Source organism: Oncorhynchus gorbuscha, linkage group LG17 (genome assembly GCF_021184085.1).
Source record: "Oncorhynchus gorbuscha isolate QuinsamMale2020 ecotype Even-year linkage group LG17, OgorEven_v1.0, whole genome shotgun sequence".
NCBI lineage: Eukaryota > Metazoa > Chordata > Actinopteri > Salmoniformes > Salmonidae > Oncorhynchus > Oncorhynchus gorbuscha.
In genome coordinates, this window is record NC_060189.1 from 26,119,429 (window position 1) to 26,140,785 (window position 21,357).

The 21,357-nt window shown below is 41.4% G+C and overlaps 1 protein-coding gene across 1 annotated transcript in view; it reads left to right on the forward strand.

The window, feature by feature from the left end:
• Positions 1-21,357, forward strand: part of lg17h14orf180 (linkage group 17 C14orf180 homolog) — a 24,363-nt gene continuing 3,006 nt past the window's right edge. The window contains exons 1-7 of the mRNA XM_046308736.1: positions 1-428; positions 2,143-2,173; positions 7,994-8,080; positions 9,947-10,073; positions 18,963-19,102; positions 20,802-20,971; positions 21,060-21,186. Coding sequence (XP_046164692.1) covers positions 276-428; positions 2,143-2,173; positions 7,994-8,080; positions 9,947-10,073; positions 18,963-19,102; positions 20,802-20,971; positions 21,060-21,186 — 835 coding nt within the window. The 5' untranslated portion in view covers positions 1-275. The remainder of the gene's footprint in view (positions 429-2,142; positions 2,174-7,993; positions 8,081-9,946; positions 10,074-18,962; positions 19,103-20,801; positions 20,972-21,059; positions 21,187-21,357) is intronic.

Below are 21,357 nucleotides of genomic sequence, written 5' to 3' on the forward strand. Positions count from 1 at the left end.
CCTGATGCAGCATGGGCTGAGAGGGAGGGGAGTTGATCTGTCTTCACAGCCTGCCTCAGCTCAGCTCGCCACCTGCCCTTGAGTTACTGTGAATAGACAAGACAGAGAGGAAGTCGTTCTGTAGTCTGGCTCTTGTAAACCATATCTCTGCTGTGTTTTTATCCCTGGGCTGTTTAGATTTTTTCCGCTCTCTGCTCTGGGGGTGGAGTGGAGCGTTTGTCCCTGGCTGGCGGAGCTCCGATGGGAGGCAGCGCTGCCTCTGTCTGGGACTGGGGATGCTGAACGGGGGAAGGGAGGGCCTGTTTCAACTGGGACAGCAGCTCCAGCAACAGGGGGAGTACCAGGCCGCCCTCCACTGCTTCCTTAGCTCTCTGCTGGGGTTAAGGCACGTGCAGAGCTTCACTTCGCTGCCCAACTGCCTTCACCAGGTGAGCCACCGACCTAATGGCCGGACGATCACTCACCCTCACACCCATATGTATACATGCACCCGCAAACATACACACGCATACTGTAGACAAATGTTTGCACACACAAACGTCCAGTCTCCAGGCACATGCACACACTTGTGGTGTACATAAACATGAGCACACAGACACAAAACCCATTCACCACAATACTGATACCACACATACAGTACTGACACTGTGTTTGCCTGTTACTCATACATTAGCATATAATATAAACACACAAGCCACACACTACACATACCAATACAACCTTGCCATCACCAATACCAATGTCAAACGTCATGTTGCCACTCACAGCACAGTTTTTCCTGTTGACAGTGCATGTTGCCACTCACAGCACAGTTTTTCCTGTTGACAGTGCATGTTGCCACTCACAGCACAGTTTTTCCTGTTGACAGTGCATGTTGCCACTCACAGCACAGTTTTTCCTGTTGACAGTGCATGTTGCCACTCACAGCACAGTTTTTCCTGTTGACAGTGCATGTTGCCACTCACAGCACAGTTTTTCCTGTTGACAGTGCATGTTGCCACTCACAGCACAGTTTTTCCTGTTGACAGTGCATGTTGCCACTCACAGCACAGTTTTTCCTGTTGACAGTGCATGTTGCCACTCACAGCACAGTTTTTCCTGTTGACAGTGCATGTTGCCACTCACAGCACAGTTTTTCCTGTTGACAGTGCATGTTGCCACTCACAGCACAGTTTTTCCTGTTGACAGTGCATGTTGCCACTCACAGCACAGTTTTTCCTGTTGACAGTGCATGTTGCCACTCACAGCACAGTTTTTCCTGTTGACAGTGCATGTTGCCACTCACAGCACAGTTTTTCCTGTTGACAGTGCATGTTGCCACTCACAGCACAGTTTTTCCTGTTGACAGTGCATGTTGCCACTCACAGCACAGTTTTTCCTGTTGACAGTGCATGTTGCCACTCACAGCACAGTTTTTCCTGTTGACAGTGCATGTTGCCACTCACAGCACAGTTTTTCCTGTTGACAGTGCATGTTGCCACTCACAGCACAGTTTTTCCTGTTGACAGTGCATGTTGCCACTCACAGCACAGTTTTTCCTGTTGACAGTGCATGTTGCCACTCACAGCACAGTTTTTCCTGTTGACAGTGCATGTTGCCACTCACAGCACAGTTTTTCCTGTTGACAGTGCATGTTGCCACTCAAAGCACAGTTTTTCCTGTTGACAGTGCATGTTGCCAGAAACTCCTCTGTATCTGATGGATGCAAATAGCATCCGATTACTGGGACTCATTTCATGTGCATGCTTGTCTCCCGGAATAGAATATTGTTGTTTTGATCCAGTTTTGTTGAACCAGGGCCACAGTACCAGATTACATACTAAAGGCCCCTGGATAACAATATGTATCAAGTGACCCAAAGAAAATGTCTTACATTTACAAATGTAGCCCCTTACCCAATATCCCAGGAATGTGGCATGATGTTGAACAGACCAACGGCGAGAGAGAGAGCGAGAGAGAGCGAGAGAGAGAGAGAGAGAGGGTGGTTTTGTTCATTCCCCTCCACAATACAGTGGCTTATATGAGAATAGTGGAATGCGAATGGTCGTACATGGTAATATGTGTAGAATGCAGACAGACAATTAATTCTGTAGCATATTCATATCATACAATCCTAATATGTGTTCTCCTTTGTGATTACAGATTGCGGAACTCTTCATCTCCGAAAATAATTGTATCCTTTACACACAAACGGAGGCCTTGTGAGACCAAACCCCACTTCCAGATAACTATTAGTACTATCTTTGCATGAAACCTGTGACTATGCTAGGGAGGCAAAAACTGTTTCCTTTTTTGGTGGCAGTGGCCTGCGGGTATGGTGAATTCCAGTGCAAAATGTATTTTGGCTGTACAGAAAAAGCATCGTATAAAGAGGGAATTTGTGTCCATGGGACAGAATATTATCACAGCTTTGTCCCAGAATGCTCAAGGTTTTGAATGGGGTCAGGCTTTTCTCTTAAGAGGATTTGTAAGTGCTTATCTCCCCACAACACAGAGTATGAGAAAGCTAATTAACCTGTATTCTGCAGTGGCTGTGTGTGTCACCACCACCGCCATCATCCACTACAGGCCAGTGCAGTATAGGGTTCAGATAAGAGGGGTGTGGTGTTGCAGGATATATAACCTCTTCCCATGGCACTCCTCTCTGTTACTGAGACATTGGAAAACATTTCACGTCAGCTCAAGTTATCTGGCTCAGCAAGGCCCAGCTCCTCACAACCCATCTCCCAAAATAGGTTGATTTACTGGGCTCACTTCATCAATACATGTCCATAGTCTCAGAAGTCATTTAGTTAAGAGGCTCATGGGTCATGATGGGGTTAATTAAGTCTTTGGACATGAAAGAGACACATAGCATCATGAATAATTATGTCACAATGGTGTCATATGTTAATAGTAACATATAAGCTTCATAGACACAGGTCATTACCACCATAACGATTTGAAGTAGATTACAAAGTCATTTGAGTTTTTAATCACGGAACTTGTTACGTGGAACTGATCCAGACATGTATTTTTGTCGACACAGAGATTAGACCAGAACAATGGGATACATGACAGTCTGATTGTCCCAGTTAAAGTCACTGGCTATTGGGCAAAATCAATGTTGTTTCCACGTCATTTAAAACCCAAAATTCAATGTGATGATGTTGAATCAACGTAGATACTGATTGGATATTTTTCATCATCAACGTAAGGGAATTTTGTATTTTTTTCACCTAACTTTTAACCTAAATCCAATGACATGTTTAATTCACATGAATTACCAAATGTAAGTCAAACTGACATCTGTGCCCAGTGGGTGGTCCCCGAGGACAGGTTAAACAGGGTATTCATGTGACTGGTCAGAGCCAGAGTTTAACAGGCTTTTAAAGTGCTCTCTGGGTTGTATTTGGGAAGGTTCCCTGGGGAGTGAGGGAGGTGAAGACTTAGCCTAATCTAACTGACTCTGATGGGAACACATATTTTCACATGCACAGACTAAAAAACAGAAACTCTCAGCATCAAATGCCATAATAATAACTCCCAGTTGCTGGAATTCTTCTCAGAGCTCTCTGACCAAAAGTCATCCTGGCTTTCATGGAAAGTGTATTAATCTATCCATTCAATTTGGCTCTCAAATTAGAGAAATAAATAAGACAATCAATTGGAATTTTCAGTCAAATCATTCTCAGGATGTTTTCTGTTACAGTTTCATGTTTGTAATCAACACAATCCAAAACATTTTATTGTCTGTTTTGTGGTATAGTGTTGACTGTATGAGAATAGTGTCACAAGCCACATATGCTTCAGAGTGCTTCCTTTAGAAGTGTATCTCAACCGTGACCCTCTCCACTTCACATGTACTGCATGTGCTCTAAATTGAGTTCACCCTGCTGTTGGAAGGGGGTCTGCTTTTGGAAGGGGGTCTGCTGTTGGAAGAGGGTCTGCTGTTGGAAGGGGGTCTGCTGTTGGAAGAGGGTCTGCTGTTGGAAGGGGGTCTGCTGTTAGAAGGGGGTCTGCTGTTGGAAGAGGGTCTGCTGTTGGAAGATGGTCTGCTGTTGGAAGGGGGTCTGCTGTTGGAAGAGGGTCTGCTGTTGGAAGGGGGTCTGCTGTTGGAAGGGGGTCTGCTGTTAGAAGGGGGTCTGCTGTTGGAAGAGGGTCTGCTGTTGGAAGATGGTCTGCTGTTGGAAGGGGGTCTGCTGTTGGAAGAGGGTCTGCTGTTGGAAGATGGTCTGCTGTTGGAAGGGGGTCTGCTGTTGGAAGGGGGTCTGCTGTTGGAAGAGGGTCTGCTGTTGGAAGGGGGTCTGCTGTTGGAAGGGGGTCTGCTGTTGGAAGGGGGTCTGCTGTTAGAAGGGGGTCTGCTATTGGAAGAGGGTCTGCTGTTGGAAGATGGTCTGCTGTTGGAAGGGGGTCTGCTGTTGGAAGAGGGTCTGCTGTTGGAAGATGGTCTGCTGTTGGAAGGGGGTCTGCTGTTGGAAGGGGGTCTGCTGTTGGAAGAGGGTCTGCTGTTGGAAGGGGGTCTCTATCTGCTTTTTTTGTTTCCATGTTTTTTTCTCCCCAATTTGGTCATCACCAACTCAGGGTGGAGGACTTAGTACCTACTCAGTGTGGGTTCGCTGCATTGTTGTTGCTGTCCTGCCAGGTTGTAAATACCCCAGACCAGCAGACCACCTCTGTGGCCTGCCTGTGAAGTGACCTTCTATCCCAGAGGGTCCTCGTCATACTCATCTCACTGTTGGCAGTTAGCATGGGGCTTTCTAATGTAGTGATATGGACTTAATGGGCATCTGATCATAGTGGAATTATCTCCAGATTTCAAAACACATTAGACATTTTACTTTGGGGTGATTTTGTAAAAACATTTTTGAGGCATCACGTGGTATTGAGAGTGTTTTCATGATCTTTTGGGGGGTGATGGATCGAGTAAGTACAGTTTATAAGCCAGGATATACAATGCAATTATATCTGTGTTTGTAATCCATACTAAATGTGTTAGTTGTGAACGCCTCTCCAGCCATCTTATTGGCATGTGAAAAGTGTTGTGTCTGTAATGGCCATCAACACTGGTACTGGTACTCCCTGTATATAGCTCCACATTGATCTGGTACTCCCTGTATATAGCTCCACATTGATCTGGTACTCCCTGTATATAGCTCCACATTGATCTGGTACTCCCTGTATATAGCTCCACATTGATCTGATACTGGTACTCCCTTTATATAGCTTCACATTGATCTGGTACTCCCTGTATATAGCTCCACATTGATATGGTACTCCCTGTATATAGCTCCACATTGATCTGGTACTCCCTGTATATAGCTCCACATTGATCTGGTACTCCCTGTATATAGCTCCACATTGATCTGGTACTCCCTGTATATAGCTCCACATTGATCTGGTACTCCCTGTATATAGCTCCACATTGATCTGGTACTGGTACTCCCTGTATATAGCTCCACATTGATCTGGTACTGGTACTCCCTGTATATAGCTCCACATTGATCTGGTACTGATATTCCCTGTATATAGCTCCACATTGATCTGGTACTCCCTGTATATAGCTCCACATTGATCTAGTACTGGTACTCCCTGTATATAGCTCCACATTGATCTGGTACTGATACTCCCTGTATATAGCTCCACATTGATCTGGTACTGGTACTCCCTGTATATAGCTCCACATTGATCTGGTACTGATACTCCCTGTATATAGCTCCACATTGATCTGGTACTCCCTGTATATAGCTCCACATTGATCTGGTACTGGTACTCCTTTATATAGCGCCACATTGATATGGTACTGATACTCCCTGTATATAGCTCCACATTGATCTGGTACTGGTACTCCCTATATATAATAATAATATATATATATAGCGCAACATTGATATAGCGCAACATTGATATGGTACTGTTACTCCCTGTATACTGGTACTCCCTTCCTTATTGTGTATTTTATTCCTCTTGTGTTACTACTTTTCTTTTATCATAATTTTTTACTTGGTTACGTCTACACCCATTGTATTCGGCAGGTGACAAATAAAATGTGGTTTGATTTGAACAGTCATTACCTCAGCGGCCCAGTAAACCCTGGAGTTAACCCAAAACTGTCTGTCAGCAGCCCAATATCTCTACCTCAGCTGACTATTATATACTGTCAACGAATAGGAATGAGGCACATTGCAGCATATGCAGGATGTTTAGAAGAGGATCGTAGTAAACACAGCACGTAGTAGCAACACAGTAAACACACAATTCTACTTGTCCACTGGATGTCTACTGGAGTCATAAAGTATGCATGGCACTGCATAAATTGTGTATCCTTCTGGCTAGTGAAGTCTATTCGGGGTGTGTGTTAATGTGCTTCTCGTGTATTTTGCTAGTCATAAAAGGTAGCCTCTTTCCTTTCACATGGACAGTTAGATAGGGTTTATAGACTACTGTCATTTAAAGATGCACTATGCAGAAATTGCTCCGGCTTTTCCTGGTTGGTAACATTCGAATGGTTCGCCTAATTTCACTTTATTTGACAAAACAAAAAAGTAGAGTGTAGAAAATCGTAGTACATCTGAATCGCTGTGAACTATCTTTTCCATAACCAAAGATATAATGTATTTTCAGCTGTTTGAAGCTGGGGTACGAAACCAAAAGTAAAAGACACAAAAACAAAACTTAAGAACGGGAAGCATAGAAATCACGCAAATAGCCTTTATTCACTGTATATAATACATGTCTAAAGCTTTTATTTGTATCTAAACTGTGCTACTTTAACGGCAAACAATAGGTCACACACAAGCATTCAGAAATAGAACTAAGCAAAGTCTGGTCTCACGTGCGACAGAGAGCTCCTGCTTTTGAGTTGGCCATTTACGCCAGGCTGTATGTCTGTGTTTATTTTAAGCACATTTTCCTTGTCAAGCAATGCTTTTAAATTCACCTGTCAAGTGTTAATGGTGTCAACATAGAAAGGGATGCATTTACTTCAGTATGAAGAATGCCTTTGACAAAGTGAACCCACTCGGCTCCTGAGTCTATTTTTAGGGATGGCACACATATTTATGTGCCTTAGGGACAGATCTAAATTTATTGGAGGGAGGGGTGGTCCAGAATAGGGGAGGGTTGTCAAGATTTTTTTGTTGCTTTGGGGAGGGTTGTGTATGTTTTTTATTGGGCACAGGGGAGGCTATTTTTTCCCTGATTTACATTCGCTCTTCTGCTCATATTTTCCCTATAAACAATGGCTTGACTTTTGATATTACCCTAATGAAGTTTAGAAACATTTGTGAAGGTTTGGTATGGTGTGGCTATTATTAAGCTTTAGCTACTGAAGGCCTATGATACTCTAAGTCCCTGACTTTATTGTGCAAACCCAGTCACTTAAATAAATCTTTGGGTATAAATGTTTTTTTTTTTTTACTTACAAAATCTATCAATCAATAAATTCAAACTGTGCAGTGGCCAATTGGTGAACGGAAAGAGACATCGTTTACAAAAAATTCAGAGATTGTCAAGCCAAGCCTTCGATACTGGATAAACCTAAAATGTAGAGAGGGATGTATTTTCTGTTTGTTGAGATCGACGGTCTATTTGTGGTGTTAACACAAACCATGATATTGAAGTGCTCAAAGTTGGTATGCTTTGTTTATTGGTTGTGTGGTGCATTGGCACAGAAACCTGTCGGTGAACTCCTTGAGTTGGAACAGCCCCCCCCCAGTAAATTTAAATCCATCCCTTACAGAATCACATACCCAAAATAACTGACACATCAACATTGACAAACAAGACTGCAGTAGAATGCCCAGATATTATAGTCCAAGCCTTCACAGAGACTGTTTTGAGCCATCTGTCTAGAATGTTGGTGATGAGCCTGTTACTTGCTGAGGTCACATTCAGGAGCCATAAAAAATATTGTTAAAACACATTGCAGTTAAGCCTGGTGACAACATTTCTGACACTACAACTGACTTAATACCTTTGACAACCGGGCCTGATCCTTCACCTATATAAATAGACGGCAAGGCCCTGCAGTTCATTCAGGCTGAGAAGATGTTCTACGAGGTTTCTCTAATTGAGCTCACTGCTGTTCAGGGGAGCACAGGCAAGTATATTTGCATCTGTAAAATGGGGGCATTAAGGTGGCATCCACAAGTTCAGCTTCTCACCATCTGACAACTATATCAGAAGGGTGCCATCGTCAGTAGCGTGTTGACGTGGATCTGGGTTGGCCACCCACTCATTGCCCACCATTGTGCATAGGTACAAGGAGTGACGAAGGATGCCGATTAAGTACTATGAGGGTGGTTGATGAAGCAATTGGACTCAGGTGAGTGAGGCAGGCTTTTGGCTAATGAAGATTGGATGCAAGTGAGCAAATTGGCATGGGTACTGCTCTACGTCCATATATGGATTTCCTTGCCGCTCTGCCGCCTTCCATTGTGGATGTCTGGACCCATATATGGAGTTCCTGCTACAGGGCCGCATTCCAATATGAATGTTGTTATCCATGTATGGAATTCTGCATTCCAATATGGGAAGTCTGAGTCCATATAGGGAGTTCCTGCGCCAAGGCTGCATTCCAATACAGAAGAACAAGCACATATATGGAAGTTCCTGTTGTGGATTAGGTATGTCATCTGAAGCTTAAAGCTGTCCTCCCAAAACTGTGTTATAAACTACACTTAGCACTCTAACTGGGTGATTAAGGGGTGCCCTAACAAAATTCTATTGCTGTAAGCTATCAATTGTGGTATACAGTATGGTGTCTGTCTGTCTGTCTGTCTGTCTGTCTGTCTGTCTGTCTGTCTGTCTGTCTGTCTGTCTGTCTGTCTGTCTGTCTGTCTGTCTGTCTGTCTGTCTGTCTGTCTGTCTGTCTGTCTGTCTGTCTGTCTGTCTGTCTGTCTGTCTGTCTGTCTGGAGGCTGCTGATTCAACAGCAGTTCAGTGTAGCATGGTCTGTCTGTCTGTCTGTCTGTCTGTCTGTCTGTCTGTCTGTCTGTCTGTCTGTCTGTCTGTCTGTCTGTCTGTCTGTCTGTCTGTCTGTCTGTCTGTCTGTCTGTCTGTCTGTCTGTCTGTCTGTCTGTCTGTCTGTCTGTCTGTCTGTCTGTCTGTCTGTCTGTCTGTCTGTCTGTCTGTCTGTCTGTCTGTCTGTCTAGAGGCTGCTGATTCAACAGCAGTTCAGTGTAGCATGGGCAGGAGGTAGCAGGAGTTATGGGATGGACAGGGAAGACAAATGGCCATGTTAGGCATTATCTCATAAGGAGTTGTGTGGCGCCATGGAATACTGAGGCCCCTGATTCAGCACTGTGCCAGCTGCTCTGTTTCTCTCTCCTGGGGCAATGCTGGCATCACAATCACTCCACCATCCTTCTCTCTCTCTTCAATCTCCTGTTCAAACCTCAGCCCATTTCCATCTCATTTTGATTATCTGACAGATATTGGACCTACTCTATTTTCAATGCTTTCTATTCTTTTCCCTCATCCTGTTAAACGTTTCTGTCCCCTTATTGCCATTTCTGAACCACTTTACTTTTCAGTTTACCTCTCCAACGTTAGGCTGGAAAAACCTTTATGGAGGATAATCTCCACTCCCACCATTGTCAGCTCAGGTGTTTGTGTCTGTGTGAACAGGTAGCTGTGCCACTGCTTTTGTGGGTGTGGTAAGTGCGCTGTTTGCACTCACAGTATCCTCTCCCTTCCCTCGTCCCTCTGCTCTCTATCTGACGTCTCCTGCTCACTATCCTGTTGGCTCCACTGTACCCTGCAGTTCAGACTCCACTCTCATCTCCACACTGCCAGCCCTGCCAGAGATCACATCGCCAGCATTTTGGATTCTGTTTACTTGCTATGTAGAGAGACAGAGGGAGTTAAAGGGATATAAAGAGCGAGAGAAGGATAGAGCGTGAGCAAGAGGGATCGAGACAGACGTTAGCGGGCGGCTGATTACATGCCCTGTGTGTGTGTAACAGGCCCCCAGAAGGAGGCTTTGCTGGGCTCGTCTGGGACAGGATGGGCATCCCCAGAGGAGCTATCGGATCAGGCCTCCCAGGCACAGCATTTTGAGCGGCTGGCCCAGCTTTGCATCATGAGTAAAAGGTATGTAGAGTTAACAAGAATAACGCAAATGTCCTCTCTTGCAATAAGGGCAGTGCTGTTTAGTATTGTTGGTCTTCCTCTCATTAAATGAGACAACTTTGCTGTTTCTGTTCTGCTGGCTTTTCTGAACTGGTGTTGGTAATTACTGGGTTTCAAGTATGGAGGGATGAGAAAGTAGATATTAATATTATGCCTGATATAGACAGCACAATATATACTGATACTGTAGGTGTTTTTGCTTGTTGTTAAAAGCTCCAAAAAGCTGTAGTTATATTTACTAGATGCTGTATTTTGATATCTTGGCTAGCTCTGTTCCCCTTTACTTTTGAAAGGCTGTATGAGTGTATAATATCTTTACAAAATGAAAAACAGTGATACTGTCATTCAGACATGAGGCTATTTCATTGAGGCATTGTTCGCATTCTGTAGTTTTAAATTGGACGTTTCTGAATGATGTGCTTATTTCTAACAGAAATCTACAGTATTTAACCTGTATGCTATCTCACATCTTAAAGTGATACTCATTTCCATATTGCCCCTCCCCCAGATTGTTAGTGAAAGATGGGTTTATATGTTTATAGTGCTTTGAAAATATGTCATCAGGATGAAAATGTACCTCGCCAAAATAAACCAGTGCACAAAGAAATGTTTGCATCTGTGGCCCTCATGCAAAAACCACAGAGGTGAATTTACCTGTAGAGGTGGCGCAAAGGGACAACATCCCTAATGGGAGTTTCAAGTGTTACCAGAACACATTGATCTGATGTCCTTGATGCTGGGGTATTCTGGTAGGCCACAAAGACAGGAACATACACATTGATCTGATGTCCTTGATGCTGGGGTATTCTGGTAGGCCACAAAGACAGGAACATACACATTGATCTGATGTCCTTGATGCTGGGGTATTCTGGTAGGTCACAAAGACAGGAACATACACATTGATCTGATGTCCTTGATGCTGGGGTATTCTGGTAGGTCACAAAGACAGGAACATACACATTGATCTGATGTCCTTGATGCTGGGGTATTCTGGTAGGCCACAAAGACAGGAACATACACATTGATCTGATGTCCTTGATGCTGGGGTATTCTGGTAGGTCACAAAGACAGGAACATACACATTGATCTGATGTCCTTGATGCTGGGGTATTCTGGTAGGCCACAAAGACAGGAACATACACATTTATTTGCCCCTCCTGTCAATGTTTGGAAGATTAGAGAATTTAGCCTAATTGGCTTGATAGGGTGGAAGGGGGTAACAGGTATCCTGACGACTCAAGCTATATTCTTCTGCTGCTCCGTCGTTCACTACATACGAGTCTGAGATTGCCGTCATTGAAGTCGTTATTGGTGATGAGGTGCACGAAGGGTGTCGTTCAAAACAAAGTAATCAGTGATTGAATCGTCTCTAACCCATCACAGTATCAAAGCCAATGACCAATTTTCAAACGATCGCTTTACCCACGTGCGTTCTGGCTCTGGCCTAACCCATCGATTTCTGGACCAATCAGACGGCCCTGAATGTGTTCACATTTTCGGTAACTTAACCTATCAGGCGTAAAAAAAATATGGCTGACTGGAGTACCCAAATCCATTTTGAAGGGGAAACTGAAGTGAGGTTGATAATACTGTATCCATGAAAACCGGAAACATCAGCTTTTTTGGTTTCTGCTGTTTGATCTCTCATTTTTGTACAATACTTTTAGTTTAGGGTGTCTCTAGTACTATACGTTTAGTTTAGCGTGTCTCTAGTAATAAACATTTAGTTTAGCGTGTCTCTAGTACTATATTTTTAGTTTAGGGTGTCTCTAGTACTATATTTTTAGTTTAGGGTGTCTCTAGTACTATACGTTTAGTTTAGCGTGTCTCTAGTAATAAACATTTAGTTTAGCGTGTCTCTAGTACTATACTTTTAGTGTAGTGTGTCTGTAATACTATATTTTTAGTTTAGGGTGTCTCTAGTACTATACGTTTAGTTTAGCGTGTCTCTAGTACTATACTTTTAGTGTAGCGTGTCTCTAGTACTATACGTTTAGTTTAGCGTGTCTCTAGTACTATACTTTTATTGTAGTGTGTCTGTAATATTATACATTTAGTTTAGGGTGTGTCTAGTACTATACTTTTAGTGCAGCGTGTCTGTAGTACTATACTTTTAGTGTAGTGTGTCTGTAATACTATACTTTTAGTTTAGGGTGTCTCTAGTACTATACGTTTAGTTTAGGGTGTCTCTAGTACTATACGTTTAGTTTAGGGTGTCTCTAGTACTATACGTTTAGTTTAGCGTGTCTCTAGTACTATACGTTTAGTTTAGGGTGTCTCTAGTACTATACGTTTAGTTTAGGGTGTCTCTAGTACTATACGTTTAGTTTAGCGTGTCTCTAGTACTATACGTTTAGTTTAGGGTGTCTCTAGTACTATACGTTTAGTTTAGGGTGTCTCTAGTACTATACGTTTAGTTTAGGGTGTCTCTAGTACTATACGTTTAGTTTAGGGTGTCTCTAGTACTATACGTTTAGTTTAGCGTGTCTCTAGTACTATACGTTTAGTTTAGCGTGTCTCTAGTACTATACGTTTAGTTTAGCGTGTCTCTAGTACTATATTTTTAGTTTAGGGTGTCTCTAGTACTATACGTTTAGTTTAGGGTGTCTCTAGTACTATACGTTTAGTTTAGGGTGTCTCTAGTACTATACGTTTAGTTTAGGGTGTCTCTAGTACTATACGTTTAGTTTAGCGTGTCTCTAGTACTATATTTTTAGTTTAGGGTGTCTCTAGTACTATACGTTTAGTTTAGGGTGTCTCTAGTACTATATGTTTAGTTTAGGGTGTCTCGTTTAGTTTAGGGTGTCTCTAGACTATACGTTTAGTTTAGGGTGTCTCTAGTACTATACGTTTAGTTTAGGGTGTCTCTAGTACTATACGTTTAGTTTAGCGTGTCTCTAGTACTATATTTTTAGTTTAGGGTGTCTCTAGTACTATACGTTTAGTTTAGGGTGTCTCTAGTACTATACGTTTAGTTTAGGGTGTCTCTAGTACTATACGTTTAGTTTAGCGTGTCTCTAGTACTATATTTTTAGTTTAGGGTGTCTCTAGTACTATACGTTTAGTTTAGCGTGTCTCTAGTACTATATTTTTAGTTTAGGGTGTCTCTAGTACTATACGTTTAGTTTAGGGTGTCTCTAGTACTATACTTTTATTGTAGTGTGTCTGTAATATTATACGTTTAGTTTAGGGTGTGTCTAGTACTATACTTTTAGTGCAGCGTGTCTGTAGTACTATACTTTTAGTGTAGTGTGTCTATAATACTATACGTTTAGTTTAGGTTGTCTCTAGTACTATACGTTTAGTTTAGGGTGTCTCTAGTACTGTACTTTTAGTTTAGTGTGTCTGTAATACTATACGTTTAGTTTAGGGTGTCTCTAGTACTATACTTTTAGTGTAGTGTGTCTGTAATACTATACGTTTAGTTTAGGGTGTCTCTAGTACTATACGTTTAGTTTAGCGTGTCTCTAGTACTATACGTTTAGTTTAGCGTGTCTCTAGTACTATACGTTTAGTTTAGGGTGTCTCTAGTACTATACGTTTAGTTTAGGGTGTCTCTAGTACTATACGTTTAGTTTAGTGTGTCTCTAGTACTATACGTTTAGTTTAGCGTGTCTCTAGTACTATACGTTTAGTTTAGGGTGTCTCTAGTACTATACGTTTAGTTTAGGGTGTGTCTAGTACTATACTTTTAGTGCAGCGTGTCTGTAGTACTATACTTTTAGTTTAGGGTGTCTCTAGTACTATACGTTTAGTTTAGGGTGACTCTAGTACTATACGTTTAGTTTAGGGTGTCTCTAGTACTATACGTTTAGTTTAGCGTGTCTCTAGTACTATACATTTAGTTTAGGGTGTCTCTAGTACTATACGTTTTTAGTTTACGTTTAGGTGTCTCTAGTACTATACGTTTAGTTTAGCGTGTCTCTAGTACTATACGTTTAGTTTAGGGTGTCTCTAGTACTATACGTTTAGTTTAGGGTGTCTCTAGTACTATACGTTTAGTTTAGGGTGTCTCTAGTACTATACGTTTAGTTTAGCGTGTCTCTAGTACTATACGTTTAGTTTAGCGTGTCTCTAGTACTATACGTTTAGTTTAGCGTGTCTCTAGTACTATATTTTTAGTTTAGGGTGTCTCTAGTACTATACGTTTAGTTTAGGGTGTCTCTAGTACTATACGTTTAGTTTAGGGTGTCTCTAGTACTATACGTTTAGTTTAGGGTGTCTCTAGTACTATACGTTTAGTTTAGGGTGTCTCTAGTACTATACGTTTAGTTTAGCGTGTCTCTAGTACTATACGTTTAGTTTAGCGTGTCTCTAGTACTATACGTTTAGTTTAGCGTGTCTCTAGTACTATATTTTTAGTTTAGGGTGTCTCTAGTACTATACGTTTAGTTTAGGGTGTCTCTAGTACTATACGTTTAGTTTAGGGTGTCTCTAGTACTATACGTTTAGTTTAGGTGTCTCTAGTACTATACGTTTAGTTTAGCGTGTCTCTAGTACTATATTTTTAGTTTAGGGTGTCTCTAGTACTATACGTTTAGTTTAGGGTGTCTCTAGTACTATACGTTTAGTTTAGGGTGTCTCTAGTACTATACGTTTAGTTTAGGGTGTCTCTAGTACTATACGTTTAGTTTAGGGTGTCTCTAGTACTATACGTTTAGTTTAGCGTGTCTCTAGTACTATATTTTTAGTTTAGGGTGTCTCTAGTACTATACGTTTAGTTTAGGGTGTCTCTAGTACTATACGTTTAGTTTAGGGTGTCTCTAGTACTATACGTTTAGTTTAGGGTGTCTCTAGTACTATACGTTTAGTTTAGGGTGTCTCTAGTACTATACGTTTAGTTTAGCGTGTCTCTAGTACTATATTTTTAGTTTAGGGTGTCTCTAGTACTATACGTTTAGTTTAGGGTGTCTCTAGTACTATATTTTTAGTTTAGGGTGTCTCTAGTACTATACGTTTAGTTTAGGGTGTCTCTAGTACTATATTTTTAGTTTAGGGCGTCTCTAGTACTATACGTTTAGTTTAGCGTGTCTCTAGTACTATACGTTTAGTTTAGGGTGTCTCTAGTACTATACGTTTAGTTTAGCGTGTCTCTAGTACTATACATTTAGTTTAGGGTGTCTCTAGTACTATACGTTTAGTTTAGCGTGTCTCTAGTACTATACGTTTAGTTTAGCGTGTCTCTAGTACTATACGTTTAGTTTAGGGTGTCTCTAGTACTATACTTTTATTGTAGTGTGTCTGTAATATTATACGTTTAGTTTAGGGTGTGTCTAGTACTATACTTTTAGTGCAGCGTGTCTGTAGTACTATACTTTTAGTGTAGTGTGTCTATAATACTATACGTTTAGTTTAGGTTGTCTCTAGTACTATACGTTTAGTTTAGGGTGTCTCTAGTACTGTACTTTTAGTTTAGTGTGTCTGTAATACTATACGTTTAGTTTAGGGTGTCTCTAGTACTATACTTTTAGTGTAGTGTGTCTGTAATACTATACGTTTAGTTTAGGGTGTCTCTAGTACTATACGTTTAGTTTAGCGTGTCTCTAGTACTATACGTTTAGTTTAGCGTGTCTCTAGTACTATACGTTTAGTTTAGGGTGTCTCTAGTACTATACGTTTAGTTTAGGGTGTCTCTAGTACTATACGTTTAGTTTAGTGTGTCTCTAGTACTATACGTTTAGTTTAGCGTGTCTCTAGTACTATACGTTTAGTTTAGGGTGTCTCTAGTACTATACGTTTAGTTTAGGGTGTGTCTAGTACTATACTTTTAGTGCAGCGTGTCTGTAGTACTATACTTTTAGTTTAGGGTGTCTCTAGTACTATACGTTTAGTTTAGGGTGTCTCTAGTACTATACGTTTAGTTTAGGGTGTCTCTAGTACTATACGTTTAGTTTAGCGTGTCTCTAGTACTATACATTTAGTTTAGGGTGTCTCTAGTACTATACGTTTAGTTTAGGGTGTCTCTAGTACTATACGTTTAGTTTAGCGTGTCTCTAGTACTATACGTTTAGTTTAGGGTGTCTCTAGTACTATACGTTTAGTTTAGGGTGTCTCTAGTACTATACGTTTAGTTTAGGGTGTCTCTAGTACTATACGTTTAGTTTAGGGTGTCTCTAGTACTATACGTTTAGTTTAGCGTGTCTCTAGTACTATACGTTTAGTTTAGCGTGTCTCTAGTACTATACGTTTAGTTTAGCGTGTCTCTAGTACTATATTTTTAGTTTAGGGTGTCTCTAGTACTATACGTTTAGTTTAGGGTGTCTCTAGTACTATACGTTTAGTTTAGGGTGTCTCTAGTACTATACGTTTAGTTTAGGGTGTCTCTAGTACTATACGTTTAGTTTAGCGTGTCTCTAGTACTATATTTTTAGTTTAGGGTGTCTCTAGTACTATACGTTTAGTTTAGGGTGTCTCTAGTACTATACGTTTAGTTTAGGGTGTCTCTAGTACTATACGTTTAGTTTAGGGTGTCTCTAGTACTATACGTTTAGTTTAGGGTGTCTCTAGTACTATACGTTTAGTTTAGCGTGTCTCTAGTACTATATTTTTAGTTTAGGGTGTCTCTAGTACTATACGTTTAGTTTAGGGTGTCTCTAGTACTATACGTTTAGTTTAGGGTGTCTCTAGTACTATACGTTTAGTTTAGGGTGTCTCTAGTACTATACGTTTAGTTTAGGGTGTCTCTAGTACTATACGTTTAGTTTAGCGTGTCTCTAGTACTATATTTTTAGTTTAGGGTGTCTCTAGTACTATACGTTTAGTTTAGGGTGTCTCTAGTACTATATTTTTAGTTTAGGGTGTCTCTAGTACTATACGTTTAGTTTAGGGTGTCTCTAGTACTATACGTTTAGTTTAGGGTGTCTCTAGTACTATACGTTTAGTTTAGGGTGTCTCTAGTACTATACGTTTAGTTTAGCGTGTCTCTAGTACTATATTTTTAGTTTAGGGTGTCTCTAGTACTATACGTTTAGTTTAGGGTGTCTCTAGTACTATATTTTTAGTTTAGGGCGTCTCTAGTACTATACGTTTAGTTTAGCGTGTCTCTAGTACTATACGTTTAGTTTAGGGTGTCTCTAGTACTATACGTTTAGTTTAGCGTGTCTCTAGTACTATACGTTTAGTTTAGGGTGTCTCTAGTACTATACGTTTAGTTTAGCGTGTCTCTAGTACTATACGTTTAGTTTAGCGTGTCTCTAGTACTATACGTTTAGTTTAGGGTGTCTCTAGTACTATACGTTTAGTTTAGCGTGTCTCTAGTACTATACGTTTAGTTTAGGGTGTCTCTAGTACTATACGTTTAGTTTAGCGTGTCTCTAGTACTATACTTTTATTGTAGTGTGTCTGTAATATTATACGTTTAGTTTAGGGTGTGTCTAGTACTATACTTTTAGTGCAGCGTGTCTGTAGTACTATACTTTTAGTGTAGTGTGTCTATAATACTATACGTTTAGTTTAGGTTGTCTCTAGTACTATACGTTTAGTTTAGGGTGTCTCTAGTACTGTACTTTTAGTTTAGTGTGTCTGTAATACTATACGTTTAGTTTAGGGTGTCTCTAGTACTATACGTTTAGTTTAGGGTGTCTCTAGTACTATACTTTTAGTGTAGTGTGTCTGTAATACTATACGTTTAGTTTAGGGTGTCTCTAGTACTATACTTTTAGTTTAGTGTGTCTGTAGCAATGTACTTTTAGTTCAGTGTGTCTGTAGCAATATACTTTTAGTTCAGTGTGTCTGTGGTACTTTTAGTTTAGAGCATCTCTAGAACCGTATGTTTAGTTTAGTGTGTCTCTAATAATATGCTTTTCACCCTAAAGAAATGTACAGAATGCCCCAAATTCATCCACACATTAGACGCCTCCCAATCCAATGGACTTGTTTGGGTGCAATATTTTATTTACAGTGTTTCAGAAGAATCACATCTTACTACAGCACTAGAGCACTGGAGCTTGTGGCCGTTTGGAATTGGGAGGATGTCAGCCTCTTCATCTTTACTGGGTCATAGACATTTTTGTAGGTGTTTATGAACGGTCTCTGAGATGAACATTAACGTTGGACACTGATGGAGTAATGAGGACTACCAAGAGAAAACTGGAAGAGGTGCTCATATAACTGTCTTTAGTAGTCAGTGCCAGCCCCCGTCTTCTCTCTTGGACAGAAAGTTATCGTGCTTCCTGAATCTTTCAGCGCTGTGGCAGGAAGTCCTTCGGCCGTTGAAGGGCTTCGCTGTACTTTGGCGATCGGATGTCCTCAAATTACATTCTAAAACAGTGTAAACAGACACCTGGCCATTACTTATTGAAGGGAAGCTTGGTTTTGGAACAGCGATCGTGACATCTGTGACACTACACAGGACTTGCTCTACATCCATTAGCACACGTAAGGGCCGGAATTTGTCTTTTGCCATGCTATGCCCAGCTAGCTCCATGCCAGAGCAGTATAGCTGTGGAAGGGTGCACGGTAAACCAACCAGTGGGAGCCATGGCAAAATGGACAATAAAATATATTTTATTTGTATGTTTGTTTGAGGTTGCTTTCCATGGGTTGGTTGTCTGGATTTTCTATTGACACAGCCGACAGGGAAAAAAACTTGTGCATCAATGTTGTTTCCACGTCATTCCAACACAATCAATCCGATGACGTTGAATCAACATGGAAAATGGATTTGATTTTGCAAAAAGGTTTTCCCTTTCTTTCACCCTCCTTTTAACCTGATTTCACATTGAATTGGCTTTAGTGTAAATCTCAACCAAATGTAAATCCAACTAGACATTCAAATGACATCTGTCCCCAGTGGGAGAAATACTCCATAAAATGTTAATTATCTCTGTGTTCCTGTCCTTCGTCTTTTAGACCTCATCTCGCTTTAGAGTACAGTGGGAAAGCCACTAAGATCCATCAGAGGGCCTTTGGCAGCGACCACCCCGTCACAGACAAGAGCCTGGAGCTGCTGGCCACCGTCTACGCAGAAATTGGCAAAACAGAATACTCAGGTAAAACCCCTGAATAAAGACAGAACACTTTAAAAGCCAGTGTCATGCTGAAATAAACATGGATGAATACTTACAGTAGATTAACTCAATAGTCATGAGTGTGTCAGCATGTTCTTCTCAGTGTGACAGGCGGGCACAGGCGGTGGAGAGTTTATAGTTGACCGTTTGTAGTTAAACTGAACCCTGAGAGGTGATTTGGTATAGACCTTGTCACTAGGTTGACATAAAGCACACTCTTGTGGAATGACAAACCGGAAAACAGCTGTTAAGCCCAGGAACAACTTAACTGCTTTGCTTCAGCGCACACATCGCACTATAAGTGGCTTACATAATTCCAGTTAGCCCTCCTACTGTATGATGTCTGCTCAAGGAATTGTTAAATGAATAAACACATCCACTCAGAGTGGTTTTATATAGAGCTGAACAGAAAATACTTATTGTGAAATTGACAGTTTGAAGCCACTGTATTGGTGTGCTCATGCTTCACTCGCATGATGAGGAATTGGCATTTTCTACTGTTTTCCAAAGTTGCCATTTTTGGGGTAAAGAGGTCTGCTGAAGAAGGCACGGGGTAAAATTTGCCCTAGATGTTGAGAACAGCTGTTGAGTGTGTTCACAGACAGGGGTGCTCAGTAGAGCAGGCTATGTGTAGGACCTGGGGTGCTAAGAGAACGGTTCCTATTCATGCCAGTTGACCTTCTTGGCCATATCCTTGGTAAAAATTATTGTCAATAAGTAAAGAGAACAGCTGAAGCATGGTCACAGTTTGTCCTTGCAATGTAAGCCAGGTCACTGTCAGGGTACACATTTCATTCACGTGCTTCTGCAAGCGCTACCAGAGCACCACGTCTAGGTCCAAAAGGCTCCTTAACAGCTTCAACCCCCAAGCCATAAGACCGCTGGACAATTAATTAAATGGCCACCTGGACTATTTGCATTGACCCCCCCCCTGCATTGACCCCCCCCTCGCCCTTGTTTTTACACTGCTGCTACTCACTGTTTATTATCTATGCATAGTCACTTTACCCCTACCTACATGTACAAATTGCCTCGACTAACCTGTAACCCCGCATGTTGACTCGGTACCGGTACCCCTGTATATAGCCTCATTATTGTTATTTAATTGTGTTCTTTAAAAAAATGCTTTAGTTTATTTAGTAAATACATTGATAACCCTATTTTCTTTAAACTGCTTTGTTGGTTAAAGGCTTGTAAAGAGTTTCACTGTAAGGTCTACCTACACCTATTGTATTCGGCGCATGTGACAAATAAGATTAGATTTTTTTTATTTTATTTTGTACACAAAGTATGATTTCGCTGTGACCTAAAATGCCTGTCATAGAGTTGTCATTGTGGTTGTGAGCTGCACTCCTCCTATAAACCCATTTATTGATAGTTGGACGGTCTACATGTTGCTTGTGCAGTCTATTCCACATCTTTCATAGTACAAAGCCAGTGCAGTGCTTTTGTGATCTGGAAATGTGTGTGTTGTAAGTACCACTGCACTGTACCTGTGTATATAGTAAATGGACATGATGGAGTCAACCCTGATGTTTTTCGCAGAAATGTTTGTTTTTGTATTTTGAACATTCATCTTCAGCTCTATCTACACAGTAGTTGTCTGCATGTTTATTGGTACCTTGGATCCAGGTTCCATCTGTGGTCAGAGACTAATGTTTACTCATGGTTAATCCCTTAGATTCCCTAGGCCAGTGTGTGTCAGCGCTTTCCAAGAGGTTTGCTGCTGCCGAGTCCTTCAGAGACACACTCAACAACGGTCTTTCCCTTTCCCATTCCCACCGGGATAAACGCTCTGAGGTCCGGCACAGGAAAGACCCCCGCCCACTGGTGGACACACCAAAACCCAAGGTGACACTTTTATTTCAATGACTGAAATGTCCTCAAAACTGGTGTCCATTGTGTCCTCAGTTCTAATGATATCTCACCCTCTCCTCAGGTCACCAACGGTAAAATCCCCATGTCCATACTGAAGAGATCTGGCTCAGGATCAGACTCAGAGCCCAGCCACAGACGGAAAGGCGAGCGGCGGGTCCGGTTCAGGGAGCCTGAAACCACTGTGCATGGTGAGAGAGACATCAGGATCAGAGATCAAATGCCAAACATATGGAGGCCATGAGGACTAGATCTTTCCAAACTTTCAACGTTTGAGCCCCTTCAGTGCATGTAACGAGCCGAGGAGAGATGGCGTTGCCCTCTGGTGCATTCTCACCTCTACCCAGTCACTCACACTCCTC